Here is a 24,793-nt window from a genome sequence, read left to right as displayed (position 1 = left end):
GACATGCATCGTGAATAAGTATCGTATAAGTATGAATTACAAATAAGGATTCGATGTACAATGAATTCCAACGTATGAACATGTATGAATATGTAGATGGCGAATTTAAAGAAATACGAATTTTATTTATGATCCAAGTCTCGGATTTTACAACGAAAAAACGACTATAATAATACAAGATTTCCAAAAATAGCATTACAAGGCGAGCTTTCTAATTATGGAAAGTATGAAAAAGCAGGGCGTTACATTTTAGGTTCAAATATAATTTTTTATTTTACCTCATATTTAGATTTAAATATTTTTCTAACTGATAAGTGATAAGGCATAATTATAGATAAGCTTTTTTTTTTCATTTCAAGTATTCTTTATATTCAACTATTACTTATATATTTCCTAATTGAACTTATTTGCTTAAGGTTTTGTTTTTCTTTTACATTTAATTCATTCATGACTTTATTATTATTATTATTATTATTATTATTATTATTATTATTATTATTATTATTATTATTATTATTATTATTAGAAAAAGTATATCGTACATTACGGCTTAACGTACTTCACGTACAACGTGCGTGATTTGTTATATAACATGCGTGATTAATGTTTCCAATATGCGTGATTATTGTGTTTCAACATGCGTGATTTTGAATTTTTGAGTTATAACGTGCGTGATTTTAAAATGAACGTGCGTAATTACCTATCGTACGTGATGTACGTTAAGCCGTAATATACGTTAACCTTCCTATTATTATTATTATTATTATTATTATTATTATTATTATTATTATTATTATTATTATTATTATTATTATTATTTGGTTCTATAATAAGGTTTTGTTTTTCTTTTACATTTAAGTCATTCATATGCATATACCTCGTATATCCGGGGGCGTACCCAAGTGAGATATAATCATTCATATGCAAATACCTACAAAAATGTTATATCAATATTTTCAACCCTATATTATATAGGAGTAAGTAGTTTGTTGTTAAAAAAACACGTTAATTAGCGATAAAAGTTATTTTGACAAATATGTTGATAAAATTATTTAAGGAAGAATTTGGTTTCAAGACACCTTAAAGTGAGCTTCATCCTTTTTTTCGTCTTTACTCCACATAAGTTTCGATTCTATATTGTTTAATTTAACATAGATTAAAAATTATGTGTTTTGATAATCACTTTATATTACTTATTACTAGGTTAGAACCTCGTGTATTACACGTGTTAAATAAATGTAATTCTATATATTAAATAATAAAAAGTTATATTTTTATGAACCTCGTATATTGTACGGGTTAAATAAATATAATTTTATATATCAAATAATAAAAAATAGTTATATCTTTAAAACCATGTGTATTACACAGATTAAATAAATGCAATTTTGTATACTAAATACTAAAAACGTAGTATCTTTAAAAAACCCGTGTATATTAGGATAACATTTAATATTAATTTATTATTTATATATTTAATATAAGATAAGCAGGAAAGAGGTATTTGTTTTAAAAATATATTAAATTAACAATTTAGATTTGAGGATAATATTTTATTAAAGTATGATAAGATTTAATATTAATTTTTTATTTATTTATTTAGTTAATATAAGATAAGTATATATTTGAGTATATATTCTATGAATAACACTAAACTTGATTTATTTTATTATAGCAGATAAATTACTTATATATTACTTATATATTATTATTATTATTATTATTATATATATACAAATGATGAAGGTCCTTAAGAACAGTATAGGTTTCCAGGTGACATATGACCGCCATCTGCCGATGTCTTCCCACCTTTGCAAAACGTTTCATCTACCCTACCACACCGCTTCACCCTTCCAGTTCTCATCCACCCTGCCATACCACCTGATGCTTCGAACACTCTTCTACCAGATAACCCCGTTCACGCCGGCGACACAACCAACTATTACCGTCGATTCTTAGGAACAGTTCACCTCCATCTGCCAGTCATTCTCTTTATCTTCTTAGCAATCTTTTTGAGAGAGGTGAGAGGCTACAGAGAGAGCAGAAAGCCGCCGGACGGAGAGAAGTAAGATGCTAGAGGGAGAGAGAGAGAGCAGAAAGCCGCTGGTGGGGAGAAGTGAGAGGCTAGAGAGAGAAGAAAACCGATGTCGCCGGTAGTGTGTTGGTTGTCGCTAGAGAGACACTGTCACCGGCAGTCTTCGCCGGTCCAAGGGTACCTATGGCTTTCGATAGTATCCCAGATTGTGGCATGGCATTTAGATTTTGAGGAAACGGCGTTCGTCGGAACCCTAGATAACACAACATTAGGAATAGTAGCATATATAATTACTGGTCCACGTTGTTTTCCCTCCTGCCGTCTAGCCCTTCACGCCGCTTCAACATCTGCTTCACCAGGGTAAGACAAGCCCTGTTAAGCCTCTCTTGCCACATTCTCTCTTCCTTTACACCAATTTTATAACTTGCAAATTTTACCGGTGTTATATTATTATTGCAAATTTTATAGTAACTATTTAATTCCTTTTCACATTGTGCTCGGGGGTTCTTTTGTGCCTGGGAGATTTAATTTTCCCCACTTTCATTGTTATATTATTATTCAATGGTTAATTATCGACCTCGATTTAAGGTTTTAGAGTGAAATTGGTGATCGAGTTTGATATTTTTGCTGATTTATAGGAGCATCAAACTGGCCAAGGGGCACCAAATGCGTTGGCTTTGACTTACAATAGCAACTACCAACTACCAAGACCTTTCACTTTCCTTAAGGTTTTCTTTGATCTCAATTACTTCTTATTCTGAATATGTCCTCTTTGAACCACTTGAATATTTCTTATTTGATGCCTAAGAGTGGTGACTGAACATAGGCTTAATTTACATTGAAGTCGGAAAAAGTGGATAAAGCTATGGAAAAAAAGGTTACATGCCTAAACGACGTTTGTAAAGGGACAAAACGTTGTATGTGGCGGCATGTTCGAGGGATAGGCTCATGCGTCTCCGAGGCACATGTTAGCATAACATCACACTCGCACATGCTACCATAACATCACTGATGGTGTCCCCTACAACCTAGGACGGTGGGCAAGGTGGCTATAGGAATTTGCATCGTGAGTAATCCCATTCTAAATATCAATTACTCACATTCTTAGTCACATAAGTTGTAAATTCAGCACTGTAATTAGCTATTAAGGCCAGTCTTTTGTACAACTTATATGTTGCTTTTTTGCTGTAACCAAAAGAAGCAGCCAACCAAGCAACCACATAGCTGATATAATTAGCGAATGGTAATGTTGAGTTTTTTTATTGCTTTTTCAGCTAGAGACGTGATGGTGGATGGCAGCGGTGCTGCGAGCAACCACATAGTCAATCCATAGGTCAGTAGTAAGTTTTTTTATTGCTTTGAGACGAACTTAAAAAAAAAACCATTGCAAATCAAATGGTAATGTTGAATTTTTTTAATGCTTTTGTAGATTACAAGAAGATAATCAGCATGTCAAAGTTTCCATTAACCAACACAAGCAACAAGAAGGATTTCTATTATGTCCTTTCTTCTGGAATTCTCATCCATGACGAAAAACTGGTGATTCAATATCCTAAACCACATATGTTGTCTGCTTTCCACACGTTTAGCACATCTCCTTTGTCCGATCGATGCCATCGTCCTTAACAATGCAAAATTCACATTAACCAAACTTTAAATAAACTAGAAAGGAGGTTTTTGCAGCTATATCAGAGTAGAAAGTTTAATTTAACATTGATATAGGATTTTTTTTTCTTAATGTAATTATAAGCTAGGAATCTTTAGAGGAAATTATAAATTTTAAGTTTACATACTATTCCTATGACGCATAACTCCCATAAGCAATCTTAAAATGTATTACATGAACTCAGCATACTCACTCTTTGTATATATATTTTGTTAATTGGTATATGTAATTTTATTGCCTTCTTCTTGCAACAATGGTTTTCCACCAGCTTTTCCATCAGCATGAATGAACAGAGTGAAAAATGAAATGATATCAACAAGATTGTTTTTTTTTTTATAATGTGAAGTGGAGATCCATAAGAAATTCAAGGTCTCTCTCTCATGGTCAAAATAATATAGTAACTATTTAATTCCTGTTCACATTGTGCTTAGGGGAAAGGTGAATTGTATTTGATTGTTTCTTCAATATGCTATGTAGTATATAGTTTCTAATGTTGTAACATTGAGATACTTGCTTAATATTAGTAAACCTTATATGGATCTCTTTAAACCAAAACGCTAAATATATTTTGAGTTCTTGGTGTCCAAATAATAATTTACTAGAATGCAGGAGACTAACAAAATTTAATTCGAGCGCCTTGATAAAGAGAATTGTGAATATTTGTTTGGGATGTTGAACGGATTCATTGCTAATCCGGTATGATATTCTCAAGTTCTAATTTTGAATGCTTGATACATGTATGGAAGATAAATGTTTGCGTGACGGGTCAAAACTACTTTTCCAAACTGTTTTCTTGCTAAACCGACGAAACAAGTATTTCCAGATCTTATTGCAAATAAATATCAAGTGATTAATGCCGTTCTTTGCTAAAAAAGGGTTTCGAACCTTTTGTACATGTCTCTGTAGAAGGATGATTCTGTCACTATACTTTGCCTACATATTTTATCATTCCTTTTCTGTTTTATATTTGTTTTCCTTTATAGAAGAATGCTTGCAATGGTGCCAATGCAATGCAGTCATTTCAGAACATGCTAACTTTATTGACAAAGCTGGCACAACTTTTTATCTTCCTTTATATCTTGCTACAAATGTGATCTATATCTTAGATCACATTTGTAGATAGATGGCTGAATACAGAATATCTGTATGTGAAAGAAAGCAAAGCAAGTGGGACAATTTGGTGAGATGGATCATGTATTATTATTGCAGGTGGTGGGATTGGATTTGGTGGATGATAGAAGCAAGCCAGAACCAAGAAATGCCCAATGGACAAATATAAATCTCCTAGCCACAACGCGGCGGGTTCCATCTAGTTAATTTGAAATTAAAAATCTCTTCTTGCTAAACACTATCCAATTTTGTTTGGCTTTTTTACTTTTTTTTTACTCTTTTAACTTTTATTTACTCTTTAACCCTTTTAGTTGATATTTTTTACACTTTTAACCCAATAGTTATCATCTTGTACATAAACCTCATAATTTACATATTTTACACTTTAACACCATCGTTTTCATCTTTTACATATTTGTCACAAACATTTTTTTTAGTTTTTAACTCCAACACTTTTCCGCTTTCAACTTTGGTCCTTATACTTTACATCTTTTACAAATTTTGTTGTTTTACGATTCATTCTAAATTTTGCGAGTTAACAAGCTGCAACGTGCGCGTGTGGTTCAACGTTTTTACGGTTTAACATCTCCATCGAAACTCGCGGGTCCTCAGCGACTTAGTTATTCTTTTCTATGTTTTACTTTTTCGGTCTATTTTTTTTACGAGTTAACATGCCGTAACGTGTATGCATGTATCATCATTTTTACGTGTACTTTTTGTTTGGCTTAACGATCTCGCCGCAAAACGCGGGTCCTAGATACAAGTATTATACATATATATATTGTTGACGAACAACCATAAATAGTAATTTTATTTTTATAATAATATGTCGCTTTTAAATTATTTATTTTTTTAATATTGTAATTCATGATTATTATATTTTCATTTGACTTTTTACATATTTTTATTTTTTTCTTTTCTTAAACCATATTTCCTCTATCATTTATTTTCTATTTTTAATAATTATTTTTTTTCTTTTTTAAATAATATTTCATGTTTAGTTGATTTGATATATTTTTAATAACTTATATAGTTATATTCATTATTTTTTTTCTTGACATTCCCGTATAAGTTTTGTTAAAAATAAACATGTATTCAAAATAGAGTATTTATTTGGTATCATAAAACGATACGATAATAAACTGAACCGATTCTGACGGTTAGGCTTTCTAAAAAACATGCTTCCTTTTCAAATAATATTTGTTTTACCTTATCATTTGCTTCGCTTCACGGCAACGCACGAGCTCAACATATCTAGTATGTATATTAATTTCTAACATAAAAAGAAATATTGTAGTTTTGTGATTTTGTGTTTTTGGCACTAATCTTTTCCATTCCATCTTTTCTTTTAATATATTCAGTAAATAGTTATAAATAAATTCAAAGTTTTATTATTTTATAATTATAGCATAATAATATTATAATTATGTTTTGAGCATGTTTTCTTTTTCGCTTACAACTTTTTTAAATACAGTGTTTTATAAAACTCCAAACAAGTCGTTGCGATGTGTTTAATTTAATTTACTTCTAGATGTAAATTTTACTCAAACCTGAGTTGAGAATAGTAGTTTACAACTGATCGAAAACCAAACGTACATGTTATCAAAGCTCTCTTGGTGTTTACTTCTTCTTTTTTCTCTCCTTTTTTTGAGTAAACTTCCGTTTTGCTCCCTGTGGTTTGGTCATTTTAACGGTTTTGCTCCAATAGTTTAAAAATAGTCATTTTCCTCCCTGATCTTTCGAGTTTGTCGCCAATTTGCTCCCTAATCTTTCGAGTTTGTCGCCAGTTTCCTCCCTGATGGAGTTAGAGGCTGGGAGTAAAACGAAGATAAGTCAGAAAAATCAGGGAGGAAAATGGCTATTTTAAAACTATTGGAGGAAACCGTTAAAATGACCAAACCACAGGGAGCAAAACAGAAGTTTACTTTTTTTTTTTTTTTTTTGTAAAGCAACGTCGTTTACACCTTTTGTAATTAATATCACATCATATAAAAGTTACATTTGAACGGGTTAAATGTATTTGATTTTTTTTCTTTACTGTGATGAACTGAATTGATACCGTTCGAACAACATCAATACCCGTATAGTATTCACTTTTATGGTATTCTTGATGTTTCACAATATAGTATTGTTCTGGTACCATAACTCCGTAAGCAATAGCGAGTGTCAGTAACCAAACAATACCGACAAAACAAAATTGGTAATGGTACCGGTATATGTTTTTTAGTTTCGACCGATGTAAAACACGTGTCGATATCCTCTTGAACACATCTCTTTCGGTTGTAATACCAAGTATCAATATTATAACAGTACTCTAACAAACCAAATCAATACTGACTGAAAGCCCGCTACAAAGCGAGGAGATTCCCACTAGATAATATAACATAACCTTATTTATCTAACATATTAGAGAAGTCGTACATGCATTCATAATTTTTTACAAAGTTACACATTTTAAGGGTGGATGGAGTCGTTCAATTACTTTAGAGTACCCATTCAAGTACCCATTCTACTCTATATTTTGCACTCAATCTGGCAATGATTAAACACATGGAAAGTGGGAAAAAATTTTAAAAAAAATTGTGATTGGTTGAAAGGGGTTGAGACCCACCATTACCCCCCTCCCCCCCCCCCCCCCTCTCCTCCTTACCTCCTCTTCCCGATCGGTGTATACTCACTGCACGACACCCTCACCGATCACCGAATTGAAGTCGGCACCCGATCGTCGATTGATGCAGAGCAATGTTCACCGCAAGGATACTGACCACCCTAAACAAAATAAAATAATCAATTTTTTAAGACCAAGCGTAATGGGGCGTTTTTTTTTAAAAAAAATTGCGCGAAAACGCCCGAAAACGCCCAACCCCCCATTACAGGGGGCGTTTTACGGCGTTATTTTCGAAAAAAATCCCGTTCGGCGTTTAAATTATAACGCTGCCACCATCTTTCGACCGTTGCCACCATCTTTCGACCCCCCATCTTTCGACCGTTGCCACCATCTTTCGACCGTTGCCACCATCTTTCGACCGAAACAAAAATAAATGTAAAATGATTGAATGTGGCATTATGGGGCATTATACCCACTACACCACTTTTGCTATAATGCCCCCTTGCTGACTAGGACGCCACATGACGCAAAACGCCCCATGGTGGAGGCATTATAGTGTTCTACCACTACACATGGTCTAATGGTTAAAAAATACAATAAAAGTGAGGAGAGAGAAGATGAAGATGAAAGGAAGTAGAGTACTTTTTTATGTTGCACCATGGGAGCCAAAAAAAAACACTATTTTACACACACAAAACACAAACCAAACATAAAAACACATCATCATATCACAAGCTACCAAAAAACAAAACTTACAAAATCTTACATCTTCTTCTTCTTCAAACCCTTCACATGCATTTCTTAAACCTTTAACTTTCAAAATCGGTTTTTGTTCTCATTCTCTACAAGTTTTTGTTTCAAGCTGGAGAAGTTTGAGTTTGAGGGGAAGGGGGTGGTGGTGTGGAACAACCACCAACAAGAGCTTGTTGTACCTTATGCATCTCCACTTGTACATTTACAAGATTTGGTGAAGAACAAGAAAAGAAAATACATTAACGAACCAACATCTGTACTTGACAACATCACCACCAGTCCTAGCCCACCTGCCTCTACTTCCACCCTGTCGTCTCACGGCGGAGCTGACACCGCCACCGCCGCCGGCACGGCGGCGTTTCGGCCGGAAAATCAAGAAACCCCCACCTCCAATGTGGGTGTTCTTGACCTTTATCAGTTCCAACCACCACCGCCACCGGTTGAAACCACCGCCGGAACCGGAAAATGCGGCGGAACAGACGACTGGGAAAACGAAAACTCCGGCCAAGACCAAGCTATGCTCGGGTGGATTATGGGTGATGTTGAAGACCCATCAGTGAGTTTAAACAAAATGCTTAACGCCACCGTCTCCGACAGTGCTCCGGTGGACTTCGAGTTTTCCGGTGGTTTTATATCTCCGGCGACATTCAACACCCACCTCAACCACCACCAAAATCAATACTTTTCACCATTAAACGATACCCTTTTGCCCCATTATGATAAAAAACCAAATCTTTACAACACCCAGATGCTCATTCCACCGCAACCCAAAACGTACAACTCAAGAAGCATAGAGTACAACCCTTCAATGCAGCAACAAGGGATCATTGATCAGCTTTTCAAAGCCGCGGATTTGATCCAGTCGGGGAACAATAATCCGATACTCGCGCAAGGGATATTGGCGCGGCTCAATCATCAGCTTTCACCAGCCGGTAATTCTTTCGAAAGGGCTGCTTTTTATTTCAAACAAGCTCTTCAATTACTCACACATTCAATCCTCAATAATATTAATATTAATCCCCAAATTACCCCTGTTGACTCACCCTTTAGTTTAATTTACAAGATTAGTGGTTATAAACTGTTATCAGAGGTTTCCCCATATATTCAGTTTGCTAATTTCACTTGTAATCAAGCAATTCTTGAATCCCTTATCGGGTTTGATCGGGTTCATGTTATCGATTTCGATATTGGGTTTGGTGGTCAATGGGCTTCTTTGATCCAAGAGCTTGGTTTGAGAAACAATGGTGCGTGTTTCTTGAAGATCACTGCGTTGGTTTCGCCTTTAACTCATGACCAGCTCGAAGTCGGGTTGACCCGAGAGAGTTTGATCCATTTTGCTAGCGAATTGAACGTCGGGTTTGAGTTTGAGATAGTCAACATTGATGCTCTTGCTTCTGCTTCATGGTGTTTACCCTTTAATGTTTCGGATAATGATAATGAAGCCGTTGCAGTGAATCTTCCGGTTCATGTGTTTTCGAATTACCAAACTCAGATTCCAGCCGTTTTACGATTCGTTAAACGTTTATCGCCTAAAATTGTGGTTTCGGTTGACCGTGGGTGTGATAGGACCGATTTACCGTTTGCTAATCATCTGATCCAGGCCCTGAAGTCATATTCGAACTTACTCGAGTCATTAGATGCGGTCAACATGAACCTTGACTCGTTGCAGAAGATCGAGCGGTTTTTAGTTCAACCCGCGGTTGAAAAGATTGTTTTGGGCCGGTTTCTTTTCCCCGAAAAGACTCAGCCTTGGCGGGATCTTTTCGTATCAGCTGGATTTTCGCCATTGTTGTTTAGTAACTTTACTGAAAGTCAAGCGGAATGTTTGGTCAAAAGGACTCCGGTTCGCGAGTTTCATGTCGAGAAGAGACAATCGCTGCTCGTGCTATGTTGGCAACGTAGGGAGCTCGTGTCGTGTTCGGCTTGGAAGTGTTGAAAGGTGTTGGTTATTGAAAGATCATGATAAGGTAGGTAGTTGATGTTGTTAGTGTTTGATATGACTGTGAATGTATTACTGTTAATTATGTTTTTTGTTAATCTTGATTCTAGTTATGTTTAGGTTATGGCTTTTCACTGTGGTGTGTATATTTTGTTAGTTAAATCATTCAAAGATCTAACCTTTGACCTGTATGAGCGATTTTCGATTCTAGGAACGGCATGCATTGTTGATCAGAGTCGTTTCATAATTGTTTTGCTGTATGAATCATCCTTAACGCCAACGAGTGGTTGCATGTTAGGCCGACGAGTGCCATCGGCCATAACAGCAGTGACGAAGGAGAGGTTATATAGTTCTATATAGGGATAAGCAAATGGAACCGGTACCCGGTACCGAATTTCCTGAACCGGTTCGATTTTTGGTACCGATTCGGTACCGGTATTTACCTTTAAAAACTGGTCTGAACCATTACCGGTACTGAACCGTACCGTACTGGGTATTTTTGGTTCAGTGCTTACTTTTTGGGATTTCCGGTACCGGTTCTAAGATTTTCTTAGTTTTTTTCATTCATAATTACTCTAAGATTGGTTTGATTCGAGTTGCTAAAGAAATTGCTAATTGTATATGTTGTTATGTTATTTGGTGTTAGGTGGATTGTCATATTTTCAGAAAAGAAAGTATCGAGACCATTTAATATGTATAATGATGATATAACACTTGTGTTATATATTTTTGATGGTTTAGAGAATAGGGGATAGTTATCTTGAGAACGCTAAATATTGCTAGAACTGTGAGAACGATTGAAAAAAACCAATCAAAATCAATTTTTTAATACAGACCTCTTTGTAATTAAGATACAATATCAAAAAAAGAATTTACAACATCAAATAATTCATTTCTTATCTCAAAATCACTCTTATTAAATATTTTACACATGTGTAAATATAACAAATTTACACATGTGTAAATTTTATTTATTTATAAATTTATGTAAATTTAAACGTGTAAATTAAATTTCTAACATTATATTTGAATAATAAAGATAAGTGTAGAAAAAATTTGAATTTGAATTGTTTTTACTAAGCTCTCATGGGTTTTTCATTCGTTCTCACAGTTCTCACAATATTTAACGTTCTCATTTATACCTTGCCTAAAACAATATATGTTTGAATGGTTATATTTCTGTCACAAAGGTAATCATTTGATGTTTTCTAGCATATTTTCTATGCATGCATTACCATTGTGACCAAAACTAAGTACATCAATGTCATATCATCTGTTATAAAAAGTTTAAAACAACTTAGTAACATGGGCGGACCTAGGTGAAGCCCAGGGTGGGCGGGCGCACCCATTGAAAAAAAAAATTTAGTGTATTTTTTAGGCAAAAAAACCTGATCGCACCCCTTGAAAATATGCTTGAACCATTCATTCGTACCCCCAACAAATAATTCCTGGGTCCGCCACTGCTTAGTAAGTTACAAAAATAGATTATACAAATCAACAATCTTATGTTAGTACGTTATCATTACATGTTTTTTCTTTAACGAGAAACCAACTTATTCATAAATACTTATATATACAGAGAAAGTTTAAAATACAAAAGTCTCTTAGTGTGCGACTGTACACGATCAAACGTGCGTAATTAGGGCAAAAACCAACCTATGCGTTTGTGTTTTGGCCATGTGTGATTTCTTCTTAATGCGTAATTAGGGTTTGAAATTTATAACGTGCGTAATTTACAAATGAACACGAATAATTAAGTCACGTACTATCGCACGTTAAGGAGCTATTGTACGTTAATTTTCCCCTGAATATATACACACACATCTTACAAGATTCAAACCCTTCACCTCTTAGATGGAGTAGAGGCACCTTACCACCACATAATGTTGATACCCTTACCCAAATATGGTTTATGGATCGTTAATCGTGTAGTTTTAGGGAGATTCGGGTTAACCCGATTAATCCGTTTTGTTAGTTGTTTCTCGTATTGTTATCTTCTGTTTTTCGTCATTGCAGGAAATTTGGAGCAAATTTTGGGTGATAAAGCTATTATTATCAATAATGAGTGTGAGGTTTTCATGTAGTGGAATCACCAATACGGTTACCAATTAAAACCCGAACCCGGCCAACCGAACAAGGTGGGATTCAAACAGAGAGAATGATTGAGAACATGCCCATTACATTAACGATCAGCCAAGTTTTAAATGGTTCGATTAATGAGTAAGTTTTTTCCATCTAAAAACCTGAATAATACAATCAAAAAAATCTAACCCCGGTTAAAAAACTCAAAGGAACACCCTTAACACCATTTCTTTTCAGAGCCATTACCCTATATATTAAAAACATAAGGTTATGAACAGTGTTATAACAGTGTTATATGCCACATGGCAGGCAATACATTATCAATAGATGATAAGCAAATGGTACTAAGTATCCGTACCAGTATCAAATTTATCAAACTGTGTGTATTTTCGGTATCGGTTCGACACTCGTATTTACCGGTTTTTACTCTCAAATACCGGTGTCGTACCAGTACCGACCGGTACCGTACCAGGTATATTCGGTGCCGGTACCGTACCAGGTATATTCGGTACCGGTACCGTACCAGGTATATTCGGTACCGGTATTCACCGGTTTTTACACTCAAATATCGGTGTCGTACCAGTACGGACCGGTACCGTACCAGGTATATTCGGTACCGGTACCCACTTTTGGGAACCACGGTAACGGTATTTTCAGTACCGGTTGGTACCGAGCTCATCAAATCATGTAGCAACATAGCAATGCAAGTAATTGCACCGTTTAGATTATTTTTCATACACACAGTAAGTAAACTGTATTTCGTTTGATTGAGGTTTTATATACACAACAACTTATTTTGCTTTCTTTTTTGTCTTTTTCTGTACTGAGTGAATTGTAGCATGTAAAATTAACTTGTATATTTAGATTATTGATTAGCAAATCGTATCAAATCCTGTAATCAAACCGATATCGTATCAGTACCAAATTTACTATACCAAATCATTTTCGGTACCAATTTGGTACCCACCTTTTGGCGTTTTCAGAATCGTTACTTTCGGTTCGACACCGGTCTAGCACTATACCTGTATTTATTGATTTTTACTTTCAAATACCATGCCGTATTATACCGAGCATTTTCAGTGCCGGTACCTAATTTTGATGATTTTCCGGATCGGTACTTTCGGTGCCGTTACCGGTACCGAGCTCATCCATATTTTAACGTGTTAGCGCTGTAATAATTGAACTGAAAACAACCGAATTTCCAACGTGTAGAACGTATGGGTCCTATTATTATATATTAGGTTATTTAAAATCGTATTTTAGGACGAAGTGACTATCCTTACCACTTTATTTTTATTTATGTATTAATATTCGGTATCTGCTTGCCGTTGCTGACACACGTTTTGCAGTCATTGGGTCCCCGCCGCAAAGCGCGGGTAGAAAATCTAACTAGTTACATGTAATTAACACTATGAAATAATATATGTATACGTAACGTGTCAAGATTACACATTTTTTGTTGGATATTGGGAGGATATACATTGAATTTGGTGTGTTAACCTCTTATTAGTTTATTTCATTAACCACAAATTTTAATGACACTTCTTTTTTAATAACACTTCTAATCATATCACATGCAACTTTTATCATTGGGCCTCACAAACACTTGTTTATCCCATCTCTTTACTAAAATAATAATAATAATAATAATAATAATAATAATAATAATAATAATAATAATAATAATAATAATAATAATAATAATAATAATAAGGGGAAAATGAGTATGGAGCTGTTTCACATCTAAGGTTAGATGTAAAACCATCCAAAACTACGTAGTTTTGATAAAAAAGAATTAAATCCCCTCCTTATTCCTAAAAAATATATACATAAAATATTCTAAAATCTTTTCTATTTGGAACCCTAACTTCATCTCTAGCAAATTCCTCTGTTCATTCGTTTTTCTCCCCCAAATCCAGTCGACCTAAAACTAATATCCATTGAGTATTTTAATACGAACCCACTAGTTTTAAATTCTTTATCTGATTGGTCAATCATGGAGGTAATACTTGAATCTCTAAACAAATTGTTCTTATTCATATTTTCTACGATTACTTGCTTGCAATTCAATTGGTTGATTTGAAATATTGAGTTTTAATTCTTTTCATATAGGAATCGTCTAACCCAATGGATTTCAAAACACATTTAATTGAGGATATTGATGCAAATGGATATTTGGTCAACAATAGTGGCTCAGATGTTGAAATAAATGATGCAACAATAGAGAAAAGAAACTGTGCTGAGAAAGAGAAAGTAAATGATGCAACAATAGAGACAAGTAATTATGCAGAGAAACAGAGCAAATAAATGATACAGAATTAGAGAAAAGAAATGATAAAGACATGGATTTTGAGTTGGAGAAAGAAGCAGCTAATGATGTAATAGGAAAGGTTTTTGATACCCCCAATGATGCATATGACTTTTACAATCGCTATGCATTTTTACATGGATTTGGAATACGTATTTCTTCGGCATTTAAAAATAAGACAACAAATGAGCCTTATCGAAAGAAATATGTATGCAACAAACAAGGTTTTACGGACATGAATTGTAATAGTTCTAAAGGAAATATTAAGAAACGCCGTAGAGATTTAAGGACCGGATGTGAAGCGTTTATTCGGATTTCGAAAACTAAAGATGGGAAATGGTTAGTGGATAAATTTCTATTAAATAGCCATATCACATTACAAATTACTATCTATAATGGTCAACGATACTAATTACATGAAAATCACCTAACTAAACAAAGTGCACAACGTATATTATCATGAAAAGTGAGCAGCCATTCATATCAGCAGCCCTACAATAGGTGTATGTTGATATATCGTCCAGAGCCGCGTCCAAAATTTTCCCCATCTAATTGAAAATATTCATACTCAAGAGGCACTAGAAGACATGGCAAAAAAAAATTCACTATAGGCGAGACCCCATTCAAATAGTTTTGGCCAGCAAGTGCCGCCTTCTGATAATGCCATATAAGGATCTGCAAAAAAAAGTTTAGAAGATCCAGACCATTTCAGACAATTTGGAAAGAAACATTAATCTTTTTTTACTATCTTTTAAGTTTAATATATGTAAGAACCTTACCGGGTCAATTACAAATATAACTCTTCACTTTTCAACATACATGGAAGTTGTTATGGTCATTTGTCCCTAGAAAAAAAAACAAAAAAAAATGTTAATCAAACTCCACAAATAAGATAATAACCATAGTTTAAAAGAACACTCGAGGCGTCCGTTTTGAGGCGCCCTCGAGGCAGAACGGTGATAAATCGTACATGAGGCGGCGCCTCAGTGCCAGTTACTATACGTACGCCTCAGTGGTACGAGGCGGACGTTTCATTTCGAGGCGGAATGGTAAATGTAGACATTTACACAAACACATAATATGCATAACCAAACACAGTTAGTCAGGTCATGATCTTATAATAAACCTTTCAACTCTAAACATGAGGTTCATCAGATTATTACTATATTGAAAAAAAAATACTGAGACATGGATTTAGGGCTTTAAGAAAGCACATTAAACACAAATTCCTAAACACCAATTTCCTTCCTGAATACAAATTCCTAAATAGGCCAATCGAAACAAATCTACAAGTAGGAATCTAGATTATTCAGTTACAACTCGGAATCGAGCTAACACTATTAGCTAATCAACCAAATTACGCAACAAGTAGGAGGTAACAATTGACAAGATCAAGCTTTTGTGATGTAAATCTTAATAAATTTAAGTATACCAACTGGAATTAAAGAAAAGCACTTAAAACACAAAAGCTTTATGAAAAAGTTGTTGCTCCGAGTACGATGATCGGAGAAATCGAAGGAAAAAGAACGACATCAATAGGTAGTGAAGAAGTTTGACTTACCGTAGATGGAGATATCCCAATTAGGAGAAGCCATGGGTTTGGATCTGTGAGATGAAGAGGAGGTTTTGTTTGGTTCTGTGAGAAGATGAAGAGTTAGGTTTTTTTCTTGTTTGAAGAGAATAAGGAGGGGATTTAATTATTTTTTATCAAAACTACGTAGTTTTGGATGGTTTTACATCTAACCTTAGATGTGAAACAGCCCCATACTCACTTTCCCCTAATAATAATAATAATAATAATAATAATAATAATAATAATAATAATAATAATAATTTTTTAATGTTAAAACTAGTTTATGAAACATTAAACATGTTTAATGATTTTAATTTTCAGAAAAGACCGGTTCATATTTAAACAAGTCACAAGTCAATAATAAATAACAATGTAACCATAAAAGGCATATATCAAACAATTTAGACCATTATAAAGTCTGTCCTCGAAAGTATTCCTAATTATTTTCTCTCACTTTCAAAGCTCCCGTGGGTGTGGTAAAGGATTTGGAAAAGATAATTAGGAGATTCCTTTGGGGTAGTACCAGTGAAGTTTTTAAAATCCCATGGCTCGCATTGTGGAAAGCCTCGGTTCTCTCCATCGGTGGTAGGTTGACCCTTATAAAGTCTGTCCTCGAAAGTATTCCTAATTATTTTCTCTCGCTTTTCAAAGCTCCCGTGGGTGTGGTAAAGGGTTTTTTGAAAAGATAATTAGAAGATTCCTTTGGGGTAGTAGCAGTGAAGTTTTTAAAATCCCATGGGTCGCTTGGAATCGTCTCTCATTACCCATCGAGATGGGTGGGATCGGAATCCCTAATCTTTCGGATGTGAACATAGCGCTTCTATCCAAATGGTTTTGGAGATACAAAACCGATCTTAAAGGGTTATGGAGGAAAGTTATTGTGTCTATTCACTCTAGAAGGAATTGTTGGAGTTCGATTCCGTATAATAAAAATATTAACGGCATTTTTAAAAACATCATTGCTTTGATGGATAATACGAAGATATGGGCTGTTTGTTTATCTCAGAATTTTTTGGGAAAGACCGGAAACGTAACTTCTATTAATTTTTGGCTGGACCGGTGGGCTTGCAGCTTATCTCTCAGGGACAGGTTTCCTTCTTTATTCCTTCTCGAATCTGAGAAAAATTGCAAGGTTTTTGAAAGATATAACGTCGTGTCCAAATCTTTTTCCGGTAACTGGTCTTGGTCGAGGCCTCTTGTTCCTCGGCTCGAGACTGATGATCTGCACTCGTTGGAATCATTGCTGTCCGATAAGTCCTTATGTGATACTCTTGATAAATGGGAATGGACCGGAGGTAAGAACAGTGATTTTTCGGTAAAGAAGTTAAATCTTTTCTTAGAAGTGAGATCGATTATAGCGGGAATTTTATTTTTAAATGGTCGAACATCTTAGTTTGGAGAGCCGAGATGGGAAGGATCGCGACGTCTGATGCCCTTATTAAACGGAATTGCTTCAATGGTGACTCGTTATGCCCTCTATGTGAAGACGGAGAGTAGTCGGCTTCTCATCTCTTTTGCTCGTGCTTTGTTGCTTCAAAATATCTGGTGTATGATTAGTCGATGGTGCAAGATTAGTCCTATATTTTCTTTCTCAATCCAAGACTTGCTTCTTATTCACGAACATGCCGGTTTGAACAAGGCTGCCAGTGAAGCCCCTCCATGGTATCATCATCGTAGGCTGCTGGTGCATTTGGTCGGTCAGGAACAATAGGAGATTTAATAACAAAAGAAAAGAAATCCTAGATATTTTTCAAGATATAAAAGTTTTAGGATCCCATTGGTACCATAATAGATCAAAAAATAGAGGTATTCTTTGGAGAGATTGGTGTTCTTTTAATTTAATGTATTTGGGTTTTGGTTTTGGGCTTCCCTCGATTGAGAGTTGCTTGTGAATAAAAGTTAACTTTCAAAAAAAAAAATTAAAAAACAATTTAGACCATGTTGACTTTTTTAAAGCAATTCTAAGATGTTATAAGTTTATTAATTCTATTCTATTCCCTAAGTATACATTTACAAGCTTAGGGAATAGTGCCAGGCAGTTCCTTATTGGACCAACTCAATTTTTATTTACTTTTATTCCCAGTTTAAAACTACGCTTTCGTCCTTCATTTAAAATTATGTTTTTACCCCCAGCTCAAAATAAAATTATAATTTTGCCCCTAGCTCAAAATCACGCTTTTACCCTCGGTTCAAAAACTCATTTTTAATTTTGTTCCCAGATTAAAATTACGGTTTCGCCTTCCGTTTAAAATTACGTTTTTGCCCTCAGTTCAAAATAAAATGTTGCTTTTTCCTCTAGCTCAAAATTAAGCTTTTGCCCTCAGCTCAAAATTACATTCTTCTCCACAGTTCAAAATAAAATTATGTTTCCCCCCTAGCTCAAAATTATTAGCTGTCTGTCATTTCTCTATTGGACCAACTCATTTTTAATTTAATTTTATTCCCAATTTAAAATTACGCTTTCGTCCTTCGTTTAAAATTACGTTTTTGCCCCCATCTCAAAATAAAATTATAATTTTGCCTTAGCTCAAAATTATGCTTTTGCCCTCGGTTCAAAAACTCTTTTTTAATTTTGTTCCCTGTTTAAAATTACGGTTTCGTCCTCCGTTTAAAATAACGTTTTTGCCCCTAGTTAAAAATAAAATGTTGTTTTTTTCCTCTAGCTCAAAATTACGATTATGCCCTTAGCTCAAAATTACTTTTTTGCCCACACTTCAAAATAAAATTATGTTTTTCCCCCTAGCTCAAAATTATAATTTTGCTCTCTGTTTAAAATTATGATTTCGCCTCCAGTTCAAAATATAATTACGATTTTGCCCTCTGTACAGACATACATGTTGTGAGAGAGAAATATTTGACTTATTGCTCTGCAACGTGGGCGAGGCAAAAACTAGTTATATATAAATATTTTCAGACGTAAACAATCTTAATTTACCATTGGTCTATGTCACTTAGTCTGTAGCTATATATTATTATTGATTTTTATTTTTTTAATTAATTTAGGTTTTTAAGCCTTTGAAAATGTGAGCAGTCTTAATTCACCATGGGTCTATGCGGCTTAGTTTGTAGCTATATGAAATTTTTATTTTTATTTTTTAACTAATTTAGATTTTTAACTCTAAATTTTATACAATATTTATACGACCTCTAAACTCTAATAATTTGATTTATAAACTTTTTACGTTTATACCTCTAAACTTTAATAGATTTTTCTTAAGGAAGTTAAATAATAAATTTGATAAAGTTAGTTTTTTTTTCTTTTTTTTTTAACAATTATTTGGTCCTTTTTTTATTTTGCTTATTATTTATTTAACTTATTTATATACTATTATTTTGCAACATATTGTTGCATTAGTAGTTGTACCCATTGTTTAAAGTTTAGTACTATTAATTTGCATTGTTGTATTATATTATATACTATTAATATTAATATTAATATTATTGCAACATATTGTTGCATTAGTAGTTGTACCCGTTGCTTAAAGTTTAGTACTATTAATTTGCATTGTTGCACTATATTATATACTATTAATATTAATATTAATATTTATATACTATTATTTTGCAACATGTTAGTGCAATGTAGAGTTGTAAGTGTGGCTTTAGTTGTGGTTTATGCTATTTTTAGTTGTACCATTTCTTTGGTTATTTGTACATTATTTATAAATTTATATACTATTAATTTGGAATATTTGTATGCATGTTTGGTTGTAAATTGTGCTTAAGTGGTTGTACCTTAATCAAATAATGGTTTCATTACTTTACCAAATTCAATCTGTTTTGTATGCATGTATGGTTGTAAATTGTGTTTAAGTGGTTGTACTCTAATCAAATAATGGTTTCATTATCTTACCATATTCAGTCAGTTTGATCCATTCTAAATTGTGTTGTTTTATTTGTAAATTATTATTATTTATAATAATCTAATTAATTTAGCCAAAATCTTGTATAAATATAATTTGCAACATATTGATGCAATGGCTGTTGTAATGTATGCATTATGGTTTTTTATAGTAGTAATGATATATATTATATATAGATTACGATGAACCTGTCAAACGGGAAAAAATAGGCGCGGGTTCATCGTAACGCGCGAGTGCTAGATGAACTTAGTTATTTTATTCTATGTTTTACGTTTCGGTTTAATTTCTTCGTATTAACACACCGCAACTTCAGTGTCGGTGGTCGCTGGCGGTAGTGTGGCATTAGTGTTCGCCCCCGCCGCAACGCGGGGGCTACTTAATACTAGTTATAATCAAAAGTAACTTTTAACTCTTGACATGATATCTAACTATGTTGCCTGCTTATTTTTACCATTATTATATATATATATATAGTTAACAAAGGTCGATTAACAGTAACTTTATTTTTAAAATAATATATAGCTTTTTATTATTTTTTTCATTTAATATATTATAATAGTTTATTATTATATTTACTTTTATTAACATAATTTTATTTTTGGGTAAATTACTTTTTGAGTCCCTGTGTTTTAGGGGTTTTAACCAGTTGAGTCCAAAAGCAAAAAGTTTAACGACCTGAGTCCCCATAAGCATTTTCTTTAACTATTTGAGTCCAAATTTCAAACACTGTTAGTTTTTCATTAAAAGACTAAAATACCCCTGTATTATATTATTATTAATATTAACATATATAGAGAACCTCAAACACTGATTTCTTTCTCCCTCTTCCTCATCTCTCTCTCTGTCTTTCTTCCTTATCTCTCTCTCAACCACACCGCCACCACCGTCACCGTCGCACCACCATCACACCATCACCTAACGCCCTCTAGAGTCTGAATTCTTCAAATAATTTCAAACCTAATTCCGGCATCCTGTGCACAACAATGAACTTCTGCAAAAATAGTTCATTTGGTTCAGTCACGCATTTCATCGAACAATTACTAGCAGTTCTTGGAAAAACGATTTGTTATTCATAACAGAAACATTAAATAATGCCTTAATTTTCAAATTTTACAAACCCAAATCACTAATTTGTCTTTTAAATCAGACCAAAAAAATGTTACCAAAATCTTAACAAGCATTTCGTCGAACACCTAACTATCATAATCTTTTAGCAATAAAGATTTATAATTCATGACTTACAAACTTCAAAAATCATCAAAACAACAAAACTGAACAAAACCCAATTACCAATTCCACTTACCAATAATAAACGAATCAGATTTCCAGTACGAAGAAGCCCCAAAACTATCAATACGCCATTGAACGAGTCGTGCAATCGTATCCACTCGATAAGTGGATGGAGAATAGATCGGCCGAAGAGAAAACTTACCGGTGGCCGGAGTGAGTTAATCACCATCCTACACACCTCGTTTAACTGCTCACCGGTGAATCTCTCCATCGTGGGACGCTCCTATTTTCTTCAATCACCGTCCACTACCATCTCCCCACTCCCAACCACCATCCCCGTCGCCCACCTGACACCATTGTCCGTCGCCAACATCCACCAAAATCATCACATCTGTTTTTGTTCTCCATCGGACCCATGGGTCGATTTTGAGATTGAATAAACATATCAGCGAACTTGAATATTGTTTGAGATGGAATTTTCAATCGAACAACATTAAAAGCATTAAAATGAAAGCTTTTGCAGTGTAGTTTTTGAGGAACATCAAAACCATCACAACTGTTTTTGTTCTCAAACAACGGAACATCGTGATTTGTTCAATCGGTCGTAGTTTTTGAGGAGAATCGGAAGGAGTTGCAGGAATGCTGGTGGCTAGGGTCTTAGGAAAAGGAGAGATGGGTTTTTAGGGTTTTGAGATTTGATAGGGTGGGTGATCTTATTGATTTTTATTTTAAATATAAGGGTATTTTGGTCATTTAATAATACTTAACCAAAAAATTCTAACAGTGTTAGAAATTTGGACTCAAATGGTTAAAGAAAATGCTTATAGGGGACTCAGGTCGTTAAACTTTTTGCTTTTGGACTCAAGTGGTTAAAACACATAAAACACAGGGACTCAAAAAGTAATTTACCCTTTATTTTTTTCTTTTTTAAAACCAAATATTTCCTTTACCATATATTAATTTATCAAACAATTTGATATTTCTTTAATAATTTACGTTTATAATTTTTTTTTCTAAAAACTGAAGTACTTAGTTGCTCTTGATTTTTTCCCTTGACATTATGTTATAAGTTTTGTTAAAAATGAAGTTGTACTCAAAATAAAGTATTTATTTGGTATCATAAAATGGTAAAAATGATAAACTCACCATTCTAATGGTTTGACTTTCTATAACATTCTTTATTTTCAAATCACGTTGTTTTACATTATGATTTGCTTGGTTTCGCCGCAACGCGCGACGTAAAAAAAACTAGTTTACATTAAAACATACATGGTCTAAGTTGACCCTTTATTTAATATACTAGTGTCACACCCCGATTTCCACGTGTCTCACCGGTGGGCCCAGTGGGGGATTACCGTGACGTAGTTGGCAACAATATAGTCAAACCACACAATTATATGAATGCACAGCGGAAGCATAAAGATAAATATAATTCAACCTTTTGAATGTAATATCAAGTGTATTACAGAAGTCGAATTGTATCCACAGGGGATCATAAATAAAATAAAGTATTGTTCAGTCAGATACAGCATCAAGTTTGCGAGACTATTCGTGATGCTAGGAAGCTATTACCAGCCAATTTCGTGTAGTACCTGCACTTAATCTTTTGGGGAAAATACGTTAGTTTACACTGGTAAATACGTTCAACTGACACATTTAAAAATGTTTATTAAAATTGATTTGAATGCACGAGGCACAAACTCTTTTATAACTTGGGAAAATTATTAAAAATCTTGTGAACGAATTACATGTCCTTTTATGCGTTCAGTAGCCCGGATCCTGTCCGGGTTAAAGATTAATAGACACACCACATTGCGTAAAACCGTAGTGTAAAAACCAACGGCTACGTCTTTTAATAATAATAATGTCGACATAATATACCGGGTGTACGCCTACACCGGGATGTCGAGGTCGTGGCCATTTCGTAAAATGATGCCAAGGATATCCGGGACAACGGTCATTAACCCCCCAAAGGCTTTTAAGTAACAAGACTGTTTAAATGAGCCGATCATATTATTCAATTAACCACCTAAGCGATGGAAGATATGATGCTCAATCAAGCGGTATTAATATACCGTATCCCAAGCCCGTATAAGGGAAAATAAGTTAAAGTATTTACCTTTGCAAGTATATTCCTTAACGGATTACGTCACAGATAGCTTTTACTGGGGCTCCTATTCTGGAACGAAGGTTTTAATTAACCTATTAGAATCCTAACGGGTCTTTATATTAGCCGTAGCCTAGACCGGTTGGTTTCAAAAGACAGATATGGTTTAATCGCGCGAAAAGGCGAAAACCGAGAATGGAGTGTGATTCTGACCCAACAAGTTCAGAGACTTGATTTATATGGGTTTAAAGTTCACACTCTGGATTTTAGGGTTAAAATAATATGGTTTGACCCATATCGGCTAATTTATGAAAACTAGTTCCATAAGCCGAACCGTGCGCGCAATAGGCGAAACGGTTACCCATGAGAGTCCTACGCTTGTTTCCTAAGTTAATATGCCTTAAAGAGGTTGTGGTATCAGTAGGATACTTTCCGTGATGCCCGTAACGAGTTTTAGTTAATATTATGCCCCGTAGGGGTTTTTCGGTCATTTTAAAGACTTTTAAAGAGCTTTTCGAGTTCTACAGGAAATCTGAGTTTCCCGATCAGTTTATAAAGTTTAAAATACTTTATTTATTATTTAAAATCAGTAGCAACTGGAATCGGGTCAAAAGACCTTGTAGAACTCAAGTTTTGGCCGAAAAGGGCATATTCGGTATTTACCGAACCGTAGCCATAACCGCAGGTTATGAGCAAGGTAAAAATTATTAAAAATCTTTAAAATTCCAAAAATATTATTTTACAACAGTGGGTAAAAGTTTTGGTGACGAAATCTTGGTTTAGATAGGCGTTATGCTAATTGCGCCGTTTATTACAAAAGTTTACTTTAATTGCGCTATTTAGCATGACTCCCATTCTAGACCTCGGATTGACGTGAAACTTTAAGGACATGCTTATAATTCAATAAGCAAGGTTATGGTCCGTTCACGTGTCCGAAATACTCGTTTTATTTTTAAAAAGGGCGTTACGGTCAACTTTTAGGCGATTAACGGAAATGCGTAAAAGACTCGGACAACCATGAACCGGTCACAGAGGGTTATACCATCATGTAACCTGGTCCTAAGAGAGTCCTAAGGCATATCTATACCTCACTAAAACGGGTCAGAACTGAAGTCAATGCAAAAGTCAAACTTTTGCGACATTCGGCTCCGAACCGGGTCAATATAGCAAATGGTCGATTCAAACGAGCTTAGACAAGTTTATATACTTAATATCATGTTTTATAAGTGTCAAAACAGGTTTTATATCATTTATATTACAGATTATGCAAGAATCGCAAAAATAGCTTTCTGTTGACTTTTTAAGCATTCGTTTGACTCGACATTTGAGCTAGTTAGAGTGGTGATCAGAGGGAACCCTTTTAGAGGTTTATTACCCACATGAATACCAACTCATAACTACTTTTGGTCCGTCATAAGACTGAGCCATTACGGATTTATTTTGAAGTCAAACCGTAGTTACGACGGTTTGGTTTTTAGCTACTTTACTAAGTAAAATTGAACCATAAAGGATCTAAACG

The 24,793-nt window shown here is 34.3% G+C and overlaps 1 protein-coding gene and 2 long non-coding RNA genes across 4 annotated transcripts; 2 read left to right on the top strand and 1 right to left on the bottom strand.

Moving 5' to 3' along the window:
• The first annotated feature begins 1,754 nt into the window (after positions 1–1,754).
• LOC110864706 lies at positions 1,755–5,202 on the top strand. Of its 2 annotated transcripts, XR_002550038.2 has the most exons (6): positions 1,755–2,395; positions 2,674–2,763; positions 2,862–3,101; positions 3,310–3,368; positions 3,465–3,574; positions 4,911–5,202. It is a non-coding gene; the product is annotated as an uncharacterized LOC110864706 (long non-coding RNA). The 2 variants fall into 2 exon arrangements; XR_002550037.2 differs by lacking the exon at positions 4,911–5,202 and having other exon boundaries at positions 3,465–3,825.
• A 2,920-nt stretch (positions 5,203–8,122) lies between these two features.
• Positions 8,123–10,298, top strand: LOC110864705 (scarecrow-like protein 6). The gene has a single exon (XM_022113826.2). The coding sequence runs from the start codon at positions 8,690–8,692 to the stop codon at positions 10,106–10,108; it is 1,419 nt and encodes a 472-aa protein (XP_021969518.1). The 5' UTR covers positions 8,123–8,689; the 3' UTR covers positions 10,109–10,298.
• Positions 10,299–14,831: 4,533 nt separating this feature from the next.
• LOC110864703 lies at positions 14,832–16,198 on the bottom strand. Its single transcript, XR_002550034.2, has 3 exons — positions 16,063–16,198; positions 15,281–15,346; positions 14,832–15,176 (listed from the first exon to the last, which is right to left on the bottom strand). It is a non-coding gene; the product is annotated as an uncharacterized LOC110864703 (long non-coding RNA).
• Positions 16,199–24,793: the final 8,595 nt, after the last annotated feature.

The sequence above is a fragment of the Helianthus annuus genome, chromosome 6 (assembly GCF_002127325.2).
Source record: "Helianthus annuus cultivar XRQ/B chromosome 6, HanXRQr2.0-SUNRISE, whole genome shotgun sequence".
Lineage (NCBI taxonomy): Eukaryota > Viridiplantae > Streptophyta > Magnoliopsida > Asterales > Asteraceae > Helianthus > Helianthus annuus.
Note: the sequence above shows the minus strand (reverse complement) of the source record. Positions and strands in the feature narration are given on the sequence as shown.